Source organism: Vombatus ursinus, unplaced genomic scaffold (genome assembly GCF_900497805.2).
Source record: "Vombatus ursinus unplaced genomic scaffold, bare-nosed wombat genome assembly UNPS02010639.1, whole genome shotgun sequence".
NCBI classification, from domain to species: Eukaryota; Metazoa; Chordata; class Mammalia; order Diprotodontia; family Vombatidae; genus Vombatus; species Vombatus ursinus.
In genome coordinates, this window is record NW_020950417.1 from 5562598 (window position 1) to 5581837 (window position 19240).

Consider the following 19240-nt stretch of genomic DNA (forward strand, 5'->3'; position numbering starts at 1 on the left):
AAGGGAGAGATTTCAGAGCAACCTGGGAAGACTTTTATAAAAGGATACAGACTAGAATGAAAAAAATGAGAATAATTTATAGAATAACAACATTGTAAAGACAACTTTGAAAGACTTAAGAACTCTGATCAATGTAATGACCAACCAAAATCCCATGATGAAACATACTACCTGCCCACTGATTGGTAATGGACTTAGGGTGCAGAATGAATTATATACATCCATACACACACATACACATATACGTATGGATATGGCCAGTATGAGAATTGATTTTGTTTAACTATGAATAGTTGTTAAAAGAATTCTGTTTTTCATTAAAATTTTTTTTACATGTAACTGGGAGAAAATAAAAATAAAATACTAAAATTAAAAAAAAAGATTTTTGTTTTTCTTTCTTTTTTAATGAAAGGTGATGGGATAAGAAGGAAAGAAAAAGTCAATTGAAAAAATAAAGTTTAAAAAATTAGATAAAATAAAATATTCCTAACAATGAGATTTGCTAAAAATTGGAATGGGCTGCCTTGGGAGGTCAAAGGTTCTGCTAGCAAAGGCTGGATGACTTCTTGCTGGTTATGAGAAAGTATTCTTCTCCAAGTATAGGTTGGACTAGTTGGCCTCTGGGCTCCCTTCTGCTTTGGAGATTCTGTGAGGGTGGGAAGGCAGATTACTCTTGAAAATCTTGGCAGTAAAAAGACTTAGGTCAAGTAGGTAAGAGAGTCAAAGGCTTTTGTTTGTTTTAAAGACATCAGGTAGCATATTCATAGACAGAACATGAATTGGAGAGGTTGTTGATGCTGGAGACCATGGAACAAAGCCCTAAAAGAAGCTGGAGGGGATTAAAAATGCATGTTTTTATAGCACTTTACGTAGTTTACAAACCACTTTCCTCACAAAAACCCACTGATTTCCGTAGTGCAAAGATCAACATGCTTGTTCATTCAAAAGAGAAAAGAAGAAAAGAGAAGGAAGAAGGAATTAGGATGAAGACAGATTAAGGGAGGGATTAGTCCTAAGCAAAATCAAGTCTAAGGATATATAAAAATGATCACAGCTCTTTTTGAAGTGGCAAAGAATTGAAATCTGAGGGGGTGCCTATTAATTGGGAAGTGGCTAAATTAGTTATGGTATATACATGAGGGAATACTATCATACAATGAGAAGTTACTAGCATATATGTATATGTATATACACACATCACACACATTTCTTTTGGATGTGACCAACGTAAAAATTAGTTTTTTTCTTGACTACACATGTTTCTAACAGGGAGGGTGTTTTTCTTCCATTTTCAACTGGGAGAAGGGAGGGGGAGAAGGAAGATTTTTGTTGATAGAAAAAATAGAGTGCAAAAGGGACACATGTATTTATCTCCCCATATTAGATGGTATGCAATTTATCTTTGTTTAGTCCTTTATTTGTGTTCATTTGTGTTTACCTTGTTTATGTTTCTCAATTCCTATGTTTGAACTTCAAGGTTTCTATGGAGCTTAAGTATTTTTATCAGGAATGACCAAAAGTCTTCTATTTCATTAAAGGTTCATTTTTTCCACAGTAGGATTATACTTAGTTTTGCTGGGTAAGTTATTTTTGACTGTAAGCCTATATCTTTTGCCTTCTGGATCATTGTTCCACATCATCGTAAGCTCTCCACTTTTTTGAATCTGTGGCTGTTAAATCATGTGAAATTCTGATGGGCTCCTTGCTACTTGAATTTTTTCTTTCTGGATGCTTTTAGTATTTTTTCTTTGACCTGGAAATTATAGATTTTGGCTATAATGTTCATGAGAGTTTTCCTTTGAGGGTTTCTTTCAGGAGGGATTGGAGGATTCTATTTCTTCTTTGCCCTCTGGTTTTAAGAGATTTGAGCAGGTTGTTTTTGTTTTTTTTTTTTGTTTTGTTTTGTTTTTTAAAGATTTCTTGAAATATGATACCCAGGCTTTGGTCATAGCTTTTAGGTAGTCCAGTGATTCTTAAATTTTTTTTCTGCTCAATCTGTTTTCAATGTTAGTTATTTTTGTTAAAAGATATCTTACATTTTCTTCTACTTTTTCAGTCTTTTGATTTTGTTTTAATATTTCTTATTGTCTCATGAAGTCATTTTCTTCTATTTGGTCCATTCTAACATTCAGGGAGTTTGGTGCTTGAACAAAGTTTTGTACCTCTTCTACTAAGTTGTTAATTCCATTTCCAATTATCTTCCCCCCCCCCCATAGCTCTCATTTCTTTTTCTCTAGCACTCTAATTTAATTTATAAAAGCATTTTTAACTAAAAAGAAAGCCCTTTGATTACCTCTTTCAGGAATTCTTCTTAAATATGTGTCCAAGCTGTGTTTTTCTTTGAGACTTTGCTTGTAGATGTTTTGGAATTATTTTCTTCCAGGTTTGTGTCCTGTTTCAGTGCTCTCATCACGGTCTGATCCAGGAATAAGATTCACCATCGCTTCTCCCTGCACCTAGCCTGAGCTCTGCAAATTCCTGACTTAGGTTTGGGTATGAGCCACAGCAGACCACTACAGGAAGACTGCCACAACTCTGCTGTTTCAGAGTGAAAGAACTATAGACTTCACTTTAGTCTGCTTCTTGCCCTGATTGTTCCTTCGCAGGTTTCATGCTGGGTTGAATTTGAACTTGAACTAAGACCCTGCTTCACTCTTTGGGAGTCGCACAGCTGCTGTTTGATTCTGAACTTGCTTCTCAGTCAGTAAATATCCCGTGGCCCATGATAATTCCTTTTTTGTTGTTGTTCAGTCCTTTTCAGTTGTGTCTGATTCTTCATGAGTCCATCTTGGCAAAGATACTTGAGTGGTTTTGTGATTTTCTTCTCCAGTTCATTTTACAGATGAGGAAACTGAGGCAAACAGGGTTGAATGGCTTGCTCAAGATTACAGAGCTGGTAAGTGTTTGAGGCTGGATCTGAACTCAGGTCGTCCTGACTCCAGGCCCAGTGCTCTACCTACCACACCATGTCGCTGCTCCTGGTAAATGCTTACCTGGACGATTACTTTTAGATGCGGGTTCCCTAGATCTGTGACCCAGAACTGGGTAGTGGGTGACAACACTGCCAGTTGGCACCTGTTCCTGCACCTTGCATGAAGTCATAGTGCTCCATATGGGATAGGGACTTCATCTTGCACTGGGGTGCTAGAAAGCACCAGTAGCTTCTGGCTATCCCCCCATACCCAGAGTCTATAGACTTCTCTATCTCCCTATACCAACCTGCTGGATAAATGACTCACTGTGATTTGTTTTTTTCTTGGATTTTCCAATCAGGATTCAGTCTGGTTCATTATCTAGATCTGTCCAGAAGAGTTTTGGGGGAGTACTCACTGTACTTCTTCCTGATACTCTGCCTTCTTGGCCCTGCCCTGTATGCCTGTTCTTATAGATAAGGAAATGGAAGCTCGCAGAGTTTGCATTGCCCAAGATCACATAAACTGGTAAGCAGTAAAACCAGAACTCAATCCCAGGTGTTCTGGTCCCAGGAAATGGCTTGCCACTATGCATTGCTGTGATTGGATCAACTGGACATGTGGCAATCTTCCTCTAGGATAGAAGGGACAATATCAAGAATAAGGGAGATTCTGAATAAGTAAGGCTGTGCAAGGGGTTATGGGAGGGGAAAACTGGGAATCAAGAGGATCTGGTTCTGCTATGGCCTTGGGAAAGTCACTTAACTCCATGTAGGCCTCAGTTTCCCCACTTGTAGAAATGAAAGGATTGGACTTGATGACCTCTAAAGTCTACCCTATATTCCTGTCTCATATTATTGACTCCCATGTGAGGTCTATTCAGGTTTTCCTCTTGGACTTCTTGGAATATACTGGTTTTCCAGGATGCTCTGATGGATTTTTTGCCTTCATTGGTGAGGCTACAACCTCCATCAGTGCACATTGATTTGTACAACCTATTTGTACAACATAGTAGCAAGTTGGCCCATAACTTGTGAGATTCATAGTTCGTTGCTAGAAGAGTGCAGAAGTAAATGTCCAGGTAAGATTCTAGGGAATCTGAAGAGGTTCAACTATGGTGGTCTGGTGCCCTTTTGAATGTGTTCTGTGTGACCTTGAATGGAAATATCTTTGCTTCCCAGTTCATTTACCTCAATTCCAACGGCTTTCTCCTTTACTTCCCTTCAACAACACATGTGGAGGACCTTGATCTCATCACAAACTCAAGGATCAGAGAACCCTTAAATTTCTTTATCTGATCATAACCTTCTATCATTCCATTACTCCCTGGGCCTCATCTCTCCTCAATATAAAGTTCATCCTCTGCAATGTCTGATCATTCCTCTTTCCCTGATTTCCTAATTCACTGACCCTTCTTTGTTCTCACTTTCCTTCTTTCAAAGCCTTAATGCTATAGTAAACAGTCTAGCTTTGTGCTTTCCTCTCCTATAAATCCTTTTCCCCTTGACCCACAGTGGCTCATCTTTTACTAAACCTCTAACCCACCATCTCCCTTCTCACCTACTTTTATGTTGCTGAATGCTACTAGAGGAAGTCACGCAACTGACTGAGTTATTTGTTATTTAATCTCAACTGGGTTCAACTTTACCCCTCCTCCTAAATTATCTTTTTCTTTGCTCCAATATTAGCAGAAGAAGTGATCCTCCTTGCTGAGGACAGTCCTTTCCTTTTAGTCTTCCTGTCCTATTTTCTTTTTCTTTTTTTCACATTTATTTTATTTTTAATTTATGAAATAGAGCAAACATTACCATAACATAGTATAATAAAAAAGATTACACGTGAAACTGCAAATCTATTATGTACAACTTGCTATTCCTTTTAAATATATAATAGTTATCATGTAAATTTCTTTTTTCTTTTTTTCTTCCCCCTCTTCCTAGAGATGGCTACCATTAGACACATTAGACATAAATGTGTGTGTGTGTGTGTGTGTGTGTACATATGGATATATGTATGTATATGTATATATATGTAAAATTATTTTATACATACTTCTATTTGTCAATTCTTTCCTTGGATGCAGATAGTATCTTTCTTCATATATCCTTTGTAGTCATTTGGATGTTTATAATAGTCAAAATGACTTATTTGCTAAAAGTCATTCCTAAAACAATATTGCTGTTATTGTATACAATGTTCTCTTGACTCTGCTCATTTCACCCTTCATTATTTCGTGCAAGTCTTTCCACGTTTTTCTAAGATCATTGAGCTCATCATTTCTTATAGCAGAGTAGTATTCCATCACAATCATATAATACAACTTATTCAGCCATTCCTTAATTGATGGTCATCCCTGCAATTTCTAGTTCTTTGCCACCACAAAGAGAGCTGCTATAAATGTTTTAGAACATATAGGTTCTTTTCCTTTTTCCCTGGTTTTCTTTGGAAATAGTCCTAGTAGTGGTTGTCCTATATATCTCACTTTAGGAGTGTAACTCTCGGAAAATGCCAACTACACCTACTCGACATTTTCACATTCCACTCACTTCTCAACCCCTTGTAACCCAGTTTTGACTCTACCATTCAAGAAATTGGTTTTTCTTTTTTTATTTATTTTTTCTCAAATTCATTTAAAAAATTCTTAAACATTTGTTTTTTAAATTTTTGAGTTCCAAATTCTCTCCCTCCCCTACTCCCTCCTTGAGAAGGCATGCAATTTGATATAGATTGTAAATGTGCATTCATGCAAAAAATATTTCCACATTAGCCATGGTTACAAAAGAAAAGAGACCAAACTCCCCCCAAGAGAAAAATAAAGAAAATAAAAAGTATACTATTTCAATCTGCACAGATGCCATCAGTTCTTTCTCTGGAGATGGATAGTAGTTTTGATCATAAGTCCTTTGGAACCAGCTTGGATTATTGTCTTGCTAAGAACATCTAAGTCATTCATAGTTAATCATTGTATGATATTGCTGTTACCGTGTACAATATTCTTCTGGTTCTACTCACTTCACTTTGCATCTGTTCATATAAATCTTCCCAGGTGTTTCTGAAAGTATCCTGTTCATCATTTCTTATAGCACAATAGTATTCTATTACATTCATATACCACAACTGATTCATCCATTCCCCAATTGATGGGCATCCCTTCCAACTTTTTGCTACTACAAAAAAAGCTGCTATAAATATTTTTGTACAAAGAGGTCCTTTTCCTTTTTCTTTGATCTCTTTGCAATACAGATCTAGAAATGATATAAGGGTCTGCACAGTTTTATAGCCCTTTGGGCATAGTTCCAAATTGGAATCTCCAGAATCTCCAGAACCATTGGGTTAGTTCACAACTCCATCCATTAGTGTCTCAATTTTTCTACATCCCCTCCAACATTTGTCATTTTCCTTTTTTTGTCATATTAGCCAATCTGATAGGTGTGAGATGACACCTCAGAGTTTTTTAAATTTGTATTTTTCTAATCAATATTGATTTAGAGCATTCTTTTATATGACTATAGATAGCTTTGATTCCTTCTTTTGAAAACTGCCTGTTCATATCCTTTGACTATTTATCAATTGGAGAATGACTCATATTCTTGTAAATTTAACTCAGTTATCTATATGCTTGAGGAATGAGGTCTTTATCCAAGAAACTTGCTGTAAATTCCCCCTACCACCAGTTTTCTGCTTTCTCTCTAATCTTGGCAGCATTGGTTTTAATTTTGCAAAACATTTTAAATTTAATGTAATCAAAATTATCCATGTTTTACTTCCTACAATGCTTTCTATCTCTTGTTTCATCATAAATTCTTCTCTTATCCATAGATCTGACAGGTAAAATTTTCCATGTTCCTCTAGTTTGCTTACGATATTACCCTTTATGTCTAAATCATGGACCCATTTTGAACCTATCTTGGTATATGATTTGAGAAGTTGGTCTATACCTAGTTTCTGCCAAACTGCTTTCCAGTTTTCCCAGCAATTTCCCAGCAATTTTTTGTCAAATGTTTCTTGTCCCAAAAGCTTGAATCTTTGGGTTTATCAAACACTAGATTACTGTGGTAATTTACTATTGTGTGTTATGTACCTAATCTCTTTCACTGATCCACCACTCTATTTCTTAGCCAGAACCAGTTTGTTCAGATGATTACCACTTTGTAATACAGTTTGAAATCTGCTACTGCTAGGCCAGCTTCCTTCACTTTTATTTCTATTGATTCCCTTGATATTCTTTTTAAAATTTTTAAAAAAATTTTTTGTTTTTCTTTCCCCCCCCCTTGATATTCTTGACCTTTTGTTCTTCCAGATGAATTTTATTAGTATTTTTCCTAGCCCTATAAAATATGAAACTGTTTTCCCCAAAGGTTACCAATATAATCTCTCACTTATAAAATCTAGTGGCCATTACTCAGTCTTTATCCTTCATGATCTCTCTTCAGCATTTGACATTGATGACCTTTTCTCCCTTCCCTCTCTTTCTGGATGCCTTCTCCTCCATGGATTTTCATGACATGACTTTCTTCTAGTTTTCCTCATCCTTGTCTGAATGTTCCTTCTCAGTCTCCTTTGCTGACTCATCATCCATATCTGGTCCCCTATAAGTAGTGGAGCCCTGGGGCCTTGTCTCTTCAGTTTATATACTCTCTTGGTGAACTTCGAAACTCCAATGGTTTAAATTATCACTCCTACGCAGATGAAAATCTGTATATTGAAAATTCTAAATTGGGATTTTTTGATTTGGGAACTCTCTCTCCCCTATTTATCTAGTTAGATATCTAACTATTTAGATTTATAGTTTTATTATAGATTAAAAAGAGTTTATATTATTTACATTTATAGATTGATCGATATCTTAGTTTTGGTAGGCATCCAATGGCACAGAGGGAAATTTATATTAATACTTTCTGATCTATATAGGAAGTCTCCCTTCCATCCTAGATCTATCAATCCAGGGTCTCTATCACACAAGGTTTGACCTCCATCTCCTTACCTTCTGTTTCTACCTAAAAAAGAGTAAAGGACAGACAGCACCAGCAATTTTTAATATGCTTTGCAATGAATGAACCTCATGGGAACTTTCTGTCTAAAAGCTGACATATTGATTTTACTTCTATTATATGGTGGGATTTGAAACAGTGTGATGGAGTAGAGGATTAGACCTAGAGTCAAGAAGATCTGAGTTCACATCCTACCTTTGGCCCATCCTGGCTGTGTGATCCCAGGCAAGTCCCTTAACCTCTCAGTTGCCTCATAGGCAACTCTCTAAGACTGTAATTTGCGAACGAGCTGCTGATGTTCATTAGGGGACATTTCCATAGTAGGAATTTCCTGAACTAATGAAATCGCAAATCTGTACCAGTCCAAAATGGCATGGGATTAGACTAGTCCTGCTTGGCACTGGAGGACAGAAATAGGAACAATGAGATGAACTGGTAGAGGAACAGATTTGGGCTCTATTCACAGAAAAAAGGTTTCTAACAATTCATACCAAAAGGAAGAAACAGCCATGGTAGAAATGGTGGAAAAGTTGGAGGGAAATGCATCAGAAAATTTGGAAATAGTAGAGTTTTAAAGAGTCAAGATAAAGTAGAAGAAGGAGTCTCTGGACTAAAAATCTGCAGTCCAGAAGGGGTGAGAAGAATCTCCTAAGAAAGAATTAGGAGTAGGAGGAAAAAGAAGAGTTGTCTAAAGAGCACAAATAGGATGCAAAGAGAACTTGCTGCCCAACTTCATTTTTTGAGGAAGACATTGTAAAGAAAAGATGGATGAGAGGAAAGGTAATGAAGAGTGAATACAAAAGTGTAGCACAGCCATGCAAAAATAGTACCAAGAATACTAAAGTTCAGAAAGAGCTCCAGCTGGTGAAGAAAGCTAGATGACCAGAAAGAGCGGGTATTTTTAAAGCTATGGTGGTAGCTGTGCTCATTTTTAGAGAAAATAAAAGGGGGGAGGGTAAGGAAGAAAGATCAAAGAAGTTATAGGACACCTACTTGGAATGAATGGAATGGTGATAATGGACATCAGAAGGAAGAGCCTGTTCAATGAGATGTTAGAAGTGAACCTTCCCAATGAAAGTGGGCTAGAGGAAGACCTGGGTTCAAATTCTACCTCTGCTCCCTACTACCAGTGGGACCCTGGGCAACATAGCATCTCTGTGCCTCAGTTTCTCATCTGTAAAAATATGAGTTAAACTACATGATCTACAAGTATCCTCCAACTCTAAAGCTATGATCTTATAAACTTACTTTGCATTGATAAAATAATCTATGGACTGGAAAGGGCAGAATGAAAATGGCTAATAGAGAACCAATATCCCCTAATAGGTAAGGAAATCGTAAGACAGTTCTGAGGCATGCAAACAGGATCATAAGACTTTGTGTTCATGTCATATAAGGATTGGTCAAAGAAACTGGGGATTGTTTGCCTGGAGAAGACTTGGGTGGAGGAAATAATTATATTCCAAGTATTTGAAGTATTGTTATATGGTAGAGGAATTAGACTCTGCATTTTCTCTGTCTCCTATACCTGGAATTCTCTCCCTCCTTATCTTCATCTCTTTGCTTCCCTGGATTCCTTCAAGTCCTAGCTACAAAAAGCCTTTCTTGGTAACCTAATGCTATTGCTTTTCCTCTGTTGATTATCTCCAGTTTAGTGTGTGTGTGTGTGTGTGTGCATTGTTTGTACATAGTTGTTTCCATGTTGTCTCCCCACTGAATTGTGAATTCCTTTAGAACATGGACTATTTGGGGCATTTCTTTGTATCTCTAACTCTTAGCACAGTGCCTGGTACATAGTAAGCATTTAGCAAATCTTTATGGACTATCTGTATTAGTTATTCCCTATGCCTTTTGATGTCCTGCTATATAATCTCTTGTCATAACAGCTGAATGGGGACAGTCTTTCTGTATACAAGGAAACCTATGGAACCATTTTTCTTAAGATGTATCATCCTAGCAGGTATAATAGGCTCTCTTTCTCCTCCTCACAGCAAGCTCTCAGCTAGGTCTTCTCTAGTATCTTGCTTCCTTGTCTGGCTTTGAAGCAAGATTAAAAAAAAAAACCTAGGTAAGCCCTGAGCAGAGTTCTTAGTACATCAGGAGGTAGGGCACAGAGATACCACAGCAGGTCACACAGTAAGGCCATGCTGGGGTGGGTCAAAAGCCTTTTAAGACTCCAGGAGATCTGAGACTGCAATACAAGAGAGCCACTATCACAGGGAATAAGAACAAACTTTTCATCTTTCAATTCAATCTGATTTAATAAACATTTGTTAAGTGCCTACTATGTGCCAGGAGAAACAATGAAATAGGAATTATTTTAGAAATAGTTCATTCTACTTACCGAAGCTATCAAAAGGGACAGATAGTGTGAGAGTAACCGTAACCACCAAGTGAGAACGCGAGGAATCAGCATGAACCAGTGTGGGGTGTTTCACTCTGAGCTGCAGGCTTTTATTGATAAGCTTCATAAATTCAGCAGGACTTTCTACAAGCCTGGAGAATGAATCTTCATTAGGTAACAGCTTTTTTTTTTTTTTTTTTTGTTACAGAAAACAAGAAGTGTTCTACAGTTAACCCACCCTTCTAAGTTTAGGGCAAGGCAGGGGGATCATCCTATGTACCCCAATTTCCAACTTCTCATGCCTAATGTGGCTTGACAGAATTCCATTATATAAACTTAGCTGACATACTTAGTTTGTTTAAAAAAAATAAGACTGAAAACCCAGACACAAAATACATTATAAATAAAGCCAAAAGGATTTTGCTTGCTCGGTGGTATGCACTTAACAATCAGCTTGAGGATATAGTCTGGATTTTCCTCAATGGTTTGCACATAACTATGACTTTCAAATGGGCCTTCTGGACTTTTTGTACTTCTTTAAAAGTAGTTTTCATTCAAATGAAAGATTAACAGAAATTTATTGAAGACCTACAGAGAATGATGGATACACAGCTTAGATTGGACCTACTGTCTGATTAGTCTTGTCAGCCTGTCAATTCATATCTCATTGATCTTGGCTCACATTTTCTCTCTCTCTCTCTCTCTCTCTCTCTCTCTCTCTCTCTCTCTCCCCCTGTCCGTCTCCCTCTCCCTCTTTCTTTCTCTGGTCTACTTCACTTTTTTATTGGTAATAACTTTTTTTTTCTGGAACTTATTGTTAAACTTTAATGGGTGCCATTAGCAATCAAAGATGAAAAGTGTAGTAATCCAAGAGGCATACAGGGCCAAATAGAGGCAGTCCTGGAAGAAGAAGAGAGTGCCACAAGTGTAAGCAGGGTTATAGACAAAGTTAACAGTAGGAAATCTTTGCTGCTCCTGCTCATCTGTTTGAGAAAATATAAAAAATATAATGCTGTGTCTTTCTACATTTTAAAATTTCCTTCTCTCTCTGGATTTCAAATATTGGTATGTTCCTGTTTTAAGCAAATCTATCAGGTGAAAATTTAGATTAATAAGATGTATAAATTATAAGTGACTATTTGCTCAATAAAATAATTCTTCATTTATTATTTTCATTGATAATGATAGTAATAGCCAGCATTTCCATACCTTTTTCAAGTTTGCAATGTGATTTATAAATAGTATTCTCATTTTATCTTTATAATAACTCTGTGAGATAAGTGCTATTATTATTCATATTTTACAAAGGAGGAAACTGAGGCAGACAGAAGCTGTGATTGGTCAAAGTTACACAGCTAATAAAAATCAGAGACTGTATTTTAACTCAGATCTCTTCCTGATTGTAGATCCAGTGCTCTACCCCCTGAGCCACCAAGGAATTACCATAGAAATCATTTCAAATAACAAGTTGCTCTAAATTCATTTAAAATAAGATTCCTTTTACATCTGTTAATTCACATAAATCTATTTGTAAACATATCTATTTGTAAACATATTTATAAGATAAAACCAGCTACAAATTTGTTGCCATTTAAAGAAGGCATCACGTATCAGGTGACTTATAAAGACCAGAAAAGTTCATAATAACTTGTATAGTCATCTAAGAAAAACAAATACCTTCCACTGAAAGTGGATCATGTCTTAAGTAACCCAAACATAGCTGATTTTGGAAGCTATGCACTTTGACCTTTTTGACAATGATGACATGGCAATAGGTTAGATAGTGGATTGGGGAGTAATAATGATCTTGCTAGGGTACCTGTTACCCCGTTGATGGAAAGCTTGACATGGCTAATCTGGATGTCTAGGATAGCATTTTTTTCACCCTCACTGTGTCATATGTGTCTTTCTTACCTGGTAGAAGAAACATTTCCAATAAGAGGTTATATGATGTACTCACTCATAGGTCAACAGAGGTACATTACTCTTTCCTTCCTTGGTTGTGATCACATCACGCTTTACACCAAATATTCCAGAGTTGTCCTTGGTCAGAAGGTCAAAGAGTTCATTATTATATATTTCAACTACAGAAACCTCAACCTTGGAGTTTACTGTTGGATTTTCTGAAAGAAGTCTGCGTTGGGGGAGGAGGAGGAGGAAGAAAGGAAAAGAGAACAGAGACAAAAAAAAGACAAGATAATAAAATAGACCAAAAGATACACCCTCAAAGTCGGTTATTAATATAATAGCTTTTACTACAAAATGATTATAATCCCAGAAATCACTTAGATTATTAAAGTCAGTGAGTTTACAATAATGTTTGTGCTAACATCAAGAATAGAAACCCAACAAGAACACAAACATGGTCTTTAAATTATAGAGCAAATAACTATATTAGGGACAAATATCTGGGCTATATAGACAAACCAACTCTTAACAACTGGTACTTTTAGAATGCTAAACACTTTTATGATGAAGAACACAAAAGGCATGTTTCCTTGAATTAAAACTATAGTACATGAGTTTTAGGGCTAGGTTGATTTTTTTTAAGGGAGGCAATTAGGGTTAAGTGACTTGCCCAGAGTCACACAGCTAGGAAGTATTATGTGTCTGAGGCTGGATTTGAACTCAGGTCCTCCTGACTCCAGGGCCAGTGCTCTATCCACTATACCACCTAGCTGGCCCTGATAAATTTCTAAGAACAGCAAACATAGCAACTTTTAGCAATGCTCCATGTTTTCCATGTTCTTTTGAAATATATTCTATTTTTTGTTGAGATTTACTCCAGTTATCCCTATTTTTCCCACATATTTTCCACTTATATAGTTCTTTTTTTAGGTGACCTCATCAAAATCACTCTCTATTCTATCTTGACTGCCAACTGCCCTAACCATTCAAGGTTTTGTCATGTTTTCAGGGGATTGTTATCTAGTACTTATGCATAACATAGATTCATGCTGTATTCCAAGGCTGCAGGGTAAGTTTTAGACTACTGAGTGACTCCTGATTCTTTTTAGATTCAAGAGTCACATAAAAAAGAATATTATGAGAACCAGGTTGAGAGATTATGATGGCAGGATTTATTCCTGCTTGGGGAAAAGTCATCCTAGCTATCTCCTAGTCAAACACTTAATGGAGTCAGTTTTTAACTAGACCAAGAAGACAAATAACTAAGGATAAATACAAAGGAATGACAAGAAACTATGACAATAGTGTCAGGAAGGCTAAATCTAGAATGAGCTAAGACTTATGAAAATACCAAGAACAAAGCAACAAGTTTTCTTTTGTGTGTATCAGTGGGGATAGTACCCTATATTATACTCAGAGTAAAAAAAAAATGAAGAGGATATAAGCTCAGAGTTTAGGGCAGATGGTTATAATATTAACCAACAGCACAAGGAAAACAATTTCTATTTTACTTTCATCTTCTTTATCAAGGAGAATGCTCTTCAAATTGCAAAGGGTAGAAGCAATTGAATCCCAAAAGAGGTAAGGAGATAGTATACACATGGCTACTTCCTTCAAATGAATTTATCTTTAAGCTACGACAATTACATCTCAGAGATTTAGAAGAATTTGGAAATATGCTCCCTCTACTATAGTATGTTATCTCTGAGGAAATCAGGAAGATTGAGAGAGGTCCTAGGACATTGGAGACAAACCAATAATACCTCACCCCCCCACACATACACTTTTTCCCCCAAAAATGGTAAGGTAGATTCTAGAGGACCGTAGGTAGACCAAAGACCATAATGTTGTTGTTGTTATTTGCTTGGTACAGTCATGTCTCACTCTTCATGATCTCATTCGGGGTTTTCTTAGTAAAAAACTGGAGTGGTTTGCTATTTCTTTCCCCAGCTCATTTGACAGAAAAGGAACTGAGATAAAAAGAGTTAAGTGGCTTGCCCAGAGTCACATAACTACTAAGTGTCTAAGGCTGAATTTGAACTCCTGAAGATAAGTCTTCCTGATTCCAAGCCCAGTGCTCTATCTATTGCCCCACCTAGCTGCCCTACTATAATGTTAATCCCTTACAAAAATTCTAGAATGGATTGCTAAATAGGTGGCTTGTGAGTTCTTACAAAGGAAAACAGAGGGAGCTTGAACAGGTTAGTGTCACATCAAACTAAATTAATTATCTTTTTAAATCCACCTTTCCGTGCCTCCATCTTTATTTTGTTTTATTCTCTGATCTAGGCTGGTAGATAAATAAAATGCCATAGAAATACATTCTCTGGATTTTAGCTATGGATTTGACAAAATCTCTCTTGTCTTTTAAAATTTTATTTTGGACCTGTCTAATTTCTTTAGTCCAAGAACTCTTGGAGACAAATTTTCTTTACCAATGCAGATCTCCACCTCTTCTATAACACATGGTCTTAGAGAGGTGCCAGGAGCACTGAACAATTAACTGACTTGCCCAAGACCACAGAGTCAGCGTATACATCAGAAGTAGACCTTAAACCCAGGTTTTCTTGACTCCAGGGCCAATTTTCTATCCACTATGCCATGTTGCCGATCATCATTATGGATAAGATGGAAAAATGTGGCCTGGTCTCTAAGGTTCTCTAAAGTTTTTCTTAAAAACACACACACACACACATTTCCTTTCTCTAGAACTTCTTATTATATATGCTGATAAACATGGATTGGATGAAAGTTCTCAAGTGCACAGTAATTTACCAGCATTGATTTTAAAAGTTCTTAAAACCTGCATGAATTGAACAAGTATCAAACCATATATGGAATCGAGCACATTGGATTTAATTCTGGGCATCACATTTTAAGAGAGATTTTAACAAATTAGAGCAAAGTCTAGGGAAAATAACTGGGACTGTTAGTCACCTCAAAGCCATGTCAGATAAAGACTGATTGAGAGGCTAAGGTTAATTAGCCTGGAAAAAGGAAGACTTAGGGAAAACATGATAACAATCTCTAAATATTTGAAGGAATAAATTTATATTACATATCTCTAGAGGACAGAATTATCCTCATGTGTGGAAATCACAGGAACGCTGATTTTTGTTCTGTATAAAGAATTTTCTAACAATTAAAATTGTCCAAAAAATCGAATGGTGGCGCCTCAATTTAACTGTGGTGGTGGTGGTGGTGGTGGTATTTGTCCTTCATTCTTGAAGAGGACCAATGACATCAGGAGGGTGATGTCTTGACTTGCAGGTGAATTGGATTTAAGTAAGTCAGAGCTGTTCAAAGTCATCAGTCTAACTGTCTCCTCCAGAGTCATTTGGAGTCTGGTAGCAAGACAGAGGTCAGGACGACTGGTTATGGCCTCAGATGCAGTGGGAGACCTTGGCCTTTCTAAGGAAGGTCTTTCCCAGATCTCAGCAATGCCAATTCAGTAACTAAAGGCTAGATAAGAGTTGAGGCAAAAGATGGCCTAGTTTGCCTTCACTAAAAAAAGAAAAATCAATCTGAAAAGGGAAGACCCTCAGTGAGCTTTGTGTTAAAGAAGAAGATAGATGGTCATCTGGCAGAAGTATCATATAGGGAAATCCTTGCACGGGTTGTCCTAGATGATCTCTCAGCTTTTTCTTTTTTTCTTTTTTTAGGCAATTGGGGTTAAGTGACTTGCCTAGGATCACACAGCTAGTAAGTGTCAAGTGTTTGATCTGAGGCTGGATTTGAACTCAGGTCTTCCTGACTTCAGGGCCAGTGCTCTATCCACTGTGCCACCTGGCTGCCCCTCAGCTCTTTTTCAACAAAGGATTTTTTGTAGACACTTAGTGTCTTCTGATGACCAATATGATAGATAAAAGGGAAAACAGGGTAGGGGGCGGAAATGAAAGGGAAAGCAAGTTACAGAAAGTAACAGGACAAAGAGTCATTAGAGAACGTGAGATTTGGCCTTCTCTGTGGCATACCTTACATATAATACAGAGTACTTCTTATTTAAAAAAAAAAACCCTTTCCCTTTGAGATGGGGAAATAAGAAATGGGAGGTTTAGATTTGCTGAATGATAAAATTAAAGGAATAACCAAGGTCTTCAGACTTCTATTCATGCTCGCCATTCTAATATTCTCTGCTACTAGAGCAAACTGGTAGCAAATGACACCACATAAATGAGTCAAGGAATAGCAAAAATTGAACCAATTAAATGGACGTATTCCTCTGTACTGGTAAGTGTAAAATTTTTTTGCCTGTGAAAAGGAAAAACTTGCTTGATAAAATATAGTTGTTTTGTTACACTAAGCTATGTCATCTCCTGTGATTTAGAGAGAAAGTATAATTTTTACTTAGCTTTTTCTCTTCAGTTATCTTAGCTTAAAGATTTATCTATTTGCATTGTACTCCTTCCTCACCTTTGCCTCTTAACATCCCTAGCTCTCTTCAAGGCTTAGCTTAGGAGTCATCTTCTGCACAAAGCCTTCTCTGCTCCTCTCCTCTTCCCAATTGCAGGCTATTTTATACATACCTAATCACACAGGTGTCTGTCTATATATGTATATGAATATATAGACACATTGACACACATGTAGGTATTATATGTGTATGTGTTATCTCTCCTGTCAGTTCCTTGAGGTCAAGGACTATTTGACTTTTTGCCTTTGTATCCCCAGTGAGCAGCAGAGTGCTTGGCACATAGTAGGTGCTTAATAAATTCTTGTGATGATCTCTTTAATACCTCTTAATTTTACATAGCCTTCCTGCATTATTTACACCAGATGAATTTCTATACAGTTGCCCTAGCTACTACCTGCCCCCATCTTCCACCCTAGGTAAAATGTTAAAGCTACTAAAGATAAGGCAAACTTGAGCATTTGGTTCATTGAAGCTTTGATATGGAAAAACTTTTTAATACAGTGAAGATGTCACTTTTTTTTGAAATGACTAGGACTTGTTTTGAGTGTTACGGCCCAAACTTAAATGAATTGTTTTATTTCTTGTCAAAGTTTTATGTAATCCTTCAGTCAGAAATTTCAAACTAATTTTGCACAGGTATCATTTCCACATCACAGGGGTTAAGGGCTCTGCACCCTCACAATCTGGAAAATCCATGTAAAAGTTTTTGACTCTCCCTTCATACCAGAGAAGAAGTCTGATTTTTTTTTTTTGTTTTTCTTTTATGAGGTGCTCACAGTAACTTATTGTAAATTTTGGGTTAAGCATTTGGTCATAGGCTCTTTGTCTTTTGCTGGCCTTCTTCATCTGCAACTTCCTCAAAACTCCCAAAAAATTCCCATTGAATTTCTGATGCTGATTCACATTTGGAAACCATGTTGGAGAAAGTCACGATGTGGAAGGGATAACTAATTTTTTTCTGTTGTGAGTTTGATCATCAATATAAACATTTTGACAATGTGTTGAATGAGCGAATCAATAGAGGTAAGAAGAGGGCCCCTGTTGAAAGAGAATCTCATTTACTTTATATTTTCTAGTGAAGACGTCTTATGAAGGATACATATTTAGCAAGTTCAAAAGTGAGAATAGTTTAAATTCTGCTTAGAAGATGGAAATGATATACTACTTTGCACTTTGCCCTTGCCATACTAATTTATTCATCATATAAATTCATGGGGTTTTAGAGGAAGGCAAAATGAAAGTAATCATACAGTTTTTCTGAATACAACTTTTTATAGTCAACACCGTTCACTTGTGGATTTTTTTCAGGGAGCTGCTACTGGAGCTAAGCTATTTATTAGCTACTGAAACTACAATTAAATCAAGTATATTGCAGTATAAAAAGGGAAAATTTATATCTTTATAAAAAAAGATTTATGAGCAAAAGGAGCTCATTAAGATGAAAAGAAAGTGAACTTTGGAAAATAGGTTTTATGGACTTTACTTACTGCCATATACAAAGCTCTCGGCAAAGCAACAGCTACTACTCTGTAAAGATTTTCACCATTTTTCCCTTATAAAGCTATAATTATATTAAGATTGACTGCAAATGGCATCACAAAATGGGTTGAAAAATAACAAAATTGAACCAATTAAATGGATATATTCCTCTGTACTAGGGATTCTCAAATTTCTTTGGCATTCTTTCTGGGAAACCACTGTGGTTGGTTTGATTTTGTTGATTTGCTTTCCTCTACACAAAATAAATGGAATGTTTATTATGAAAGTTAAAAGTAAATTAAAATCACTTTTGATTTTATTAAGCATTTACTACGTTCTTCCTGTTGCATACTAGAACTTACTAGGCACTGTACTAAACACTTGGAATACAAGGTGAAAGATCATTCCTGCCCTCAAGGAGCTTACATTGTAATGGGGGGAAATTATATAGAAAAGAGAGATGAAAGAGGTAGGGGTTAGGGAGGTACCTTCTTTCTGAGAAGTTTTTGAGAATTTTCTGTCATCCCTTAAGATAGCAAATGGCATCCTGAGTATCACAGAACCTGGACTGAGAATCTGTTCTATACAATATTAAACAGTCAGTTTTAATTAATTAATGTTTTCATTAATTCTATTTCATTTAATAAACACTTATTAATCACCCATTATGGACAAGACACAATGTTTGTGTAGTGAAAATACATTTTATTATCTTAGTAAGATAGTAGAAATACATTTGTCAACTTAGCAAAAGTGTCTCTTTCGTTTTAAACCTTCGTGCTGTAATGAGTTGTTTTGAGTAAATTATTTTCTTATAAGTTGTATTTCAATAATAAGAGAAGCACTAGTATGGTATGCTCATATATGTCATAAACAACTGACAAGCATAAGTGGACCCTATGATAGGGCAGACCGCCAATGAAAAATCTTTATCAGTAGCTTATGTAATGAACTACTAATCAAATGATGTGGTAAACCAACTAGAAACACCTGTAGCTAGAACTAAAAGAAACCCAACAGGAAACCCTCACTATTAGTCTGCTCCTGGATCATAACTAGGTAAGACTCTTATACTTGAGATTCAAGAAGCCCATGTTCTTTTGAAGGCAACACTGATTGATGGAGACTTGCCCAATGACCAGGTTGGAGAGAGAGAGAGAGAGAGAGAGAGAGAGAGAGAGAGAGAGAGAGA

The 19240-nt window shown here is 36.5% G+C and overlaps 1 protein-coding gene across 1 annotated transcript in view; it reads right to left on the minus strand.

The window, feature by feature from the left end:
- KIF25 (kinesin family member 25) overlaps positions 1-19240 on the minus strand; it is a 78508-nt gene that overhangs the window by 4939 nt on the left and 54329 nt on the right. Inside the window, exons 9-10 of the mRNA XM_027854856.1 lie at positions 12208-12381; positions 10248-10399 (exon numbers count right to left, since the gene is read on the minus strand). Of these exons, the coding sequence (XP_027710657.1) occupies positions 10248-10399; positions 12208-12381 (326 nt within the window). The remainder of the gene's footprint in view (positions 1-10247; positions 10400-12207; positions 12382-19240) is intronic.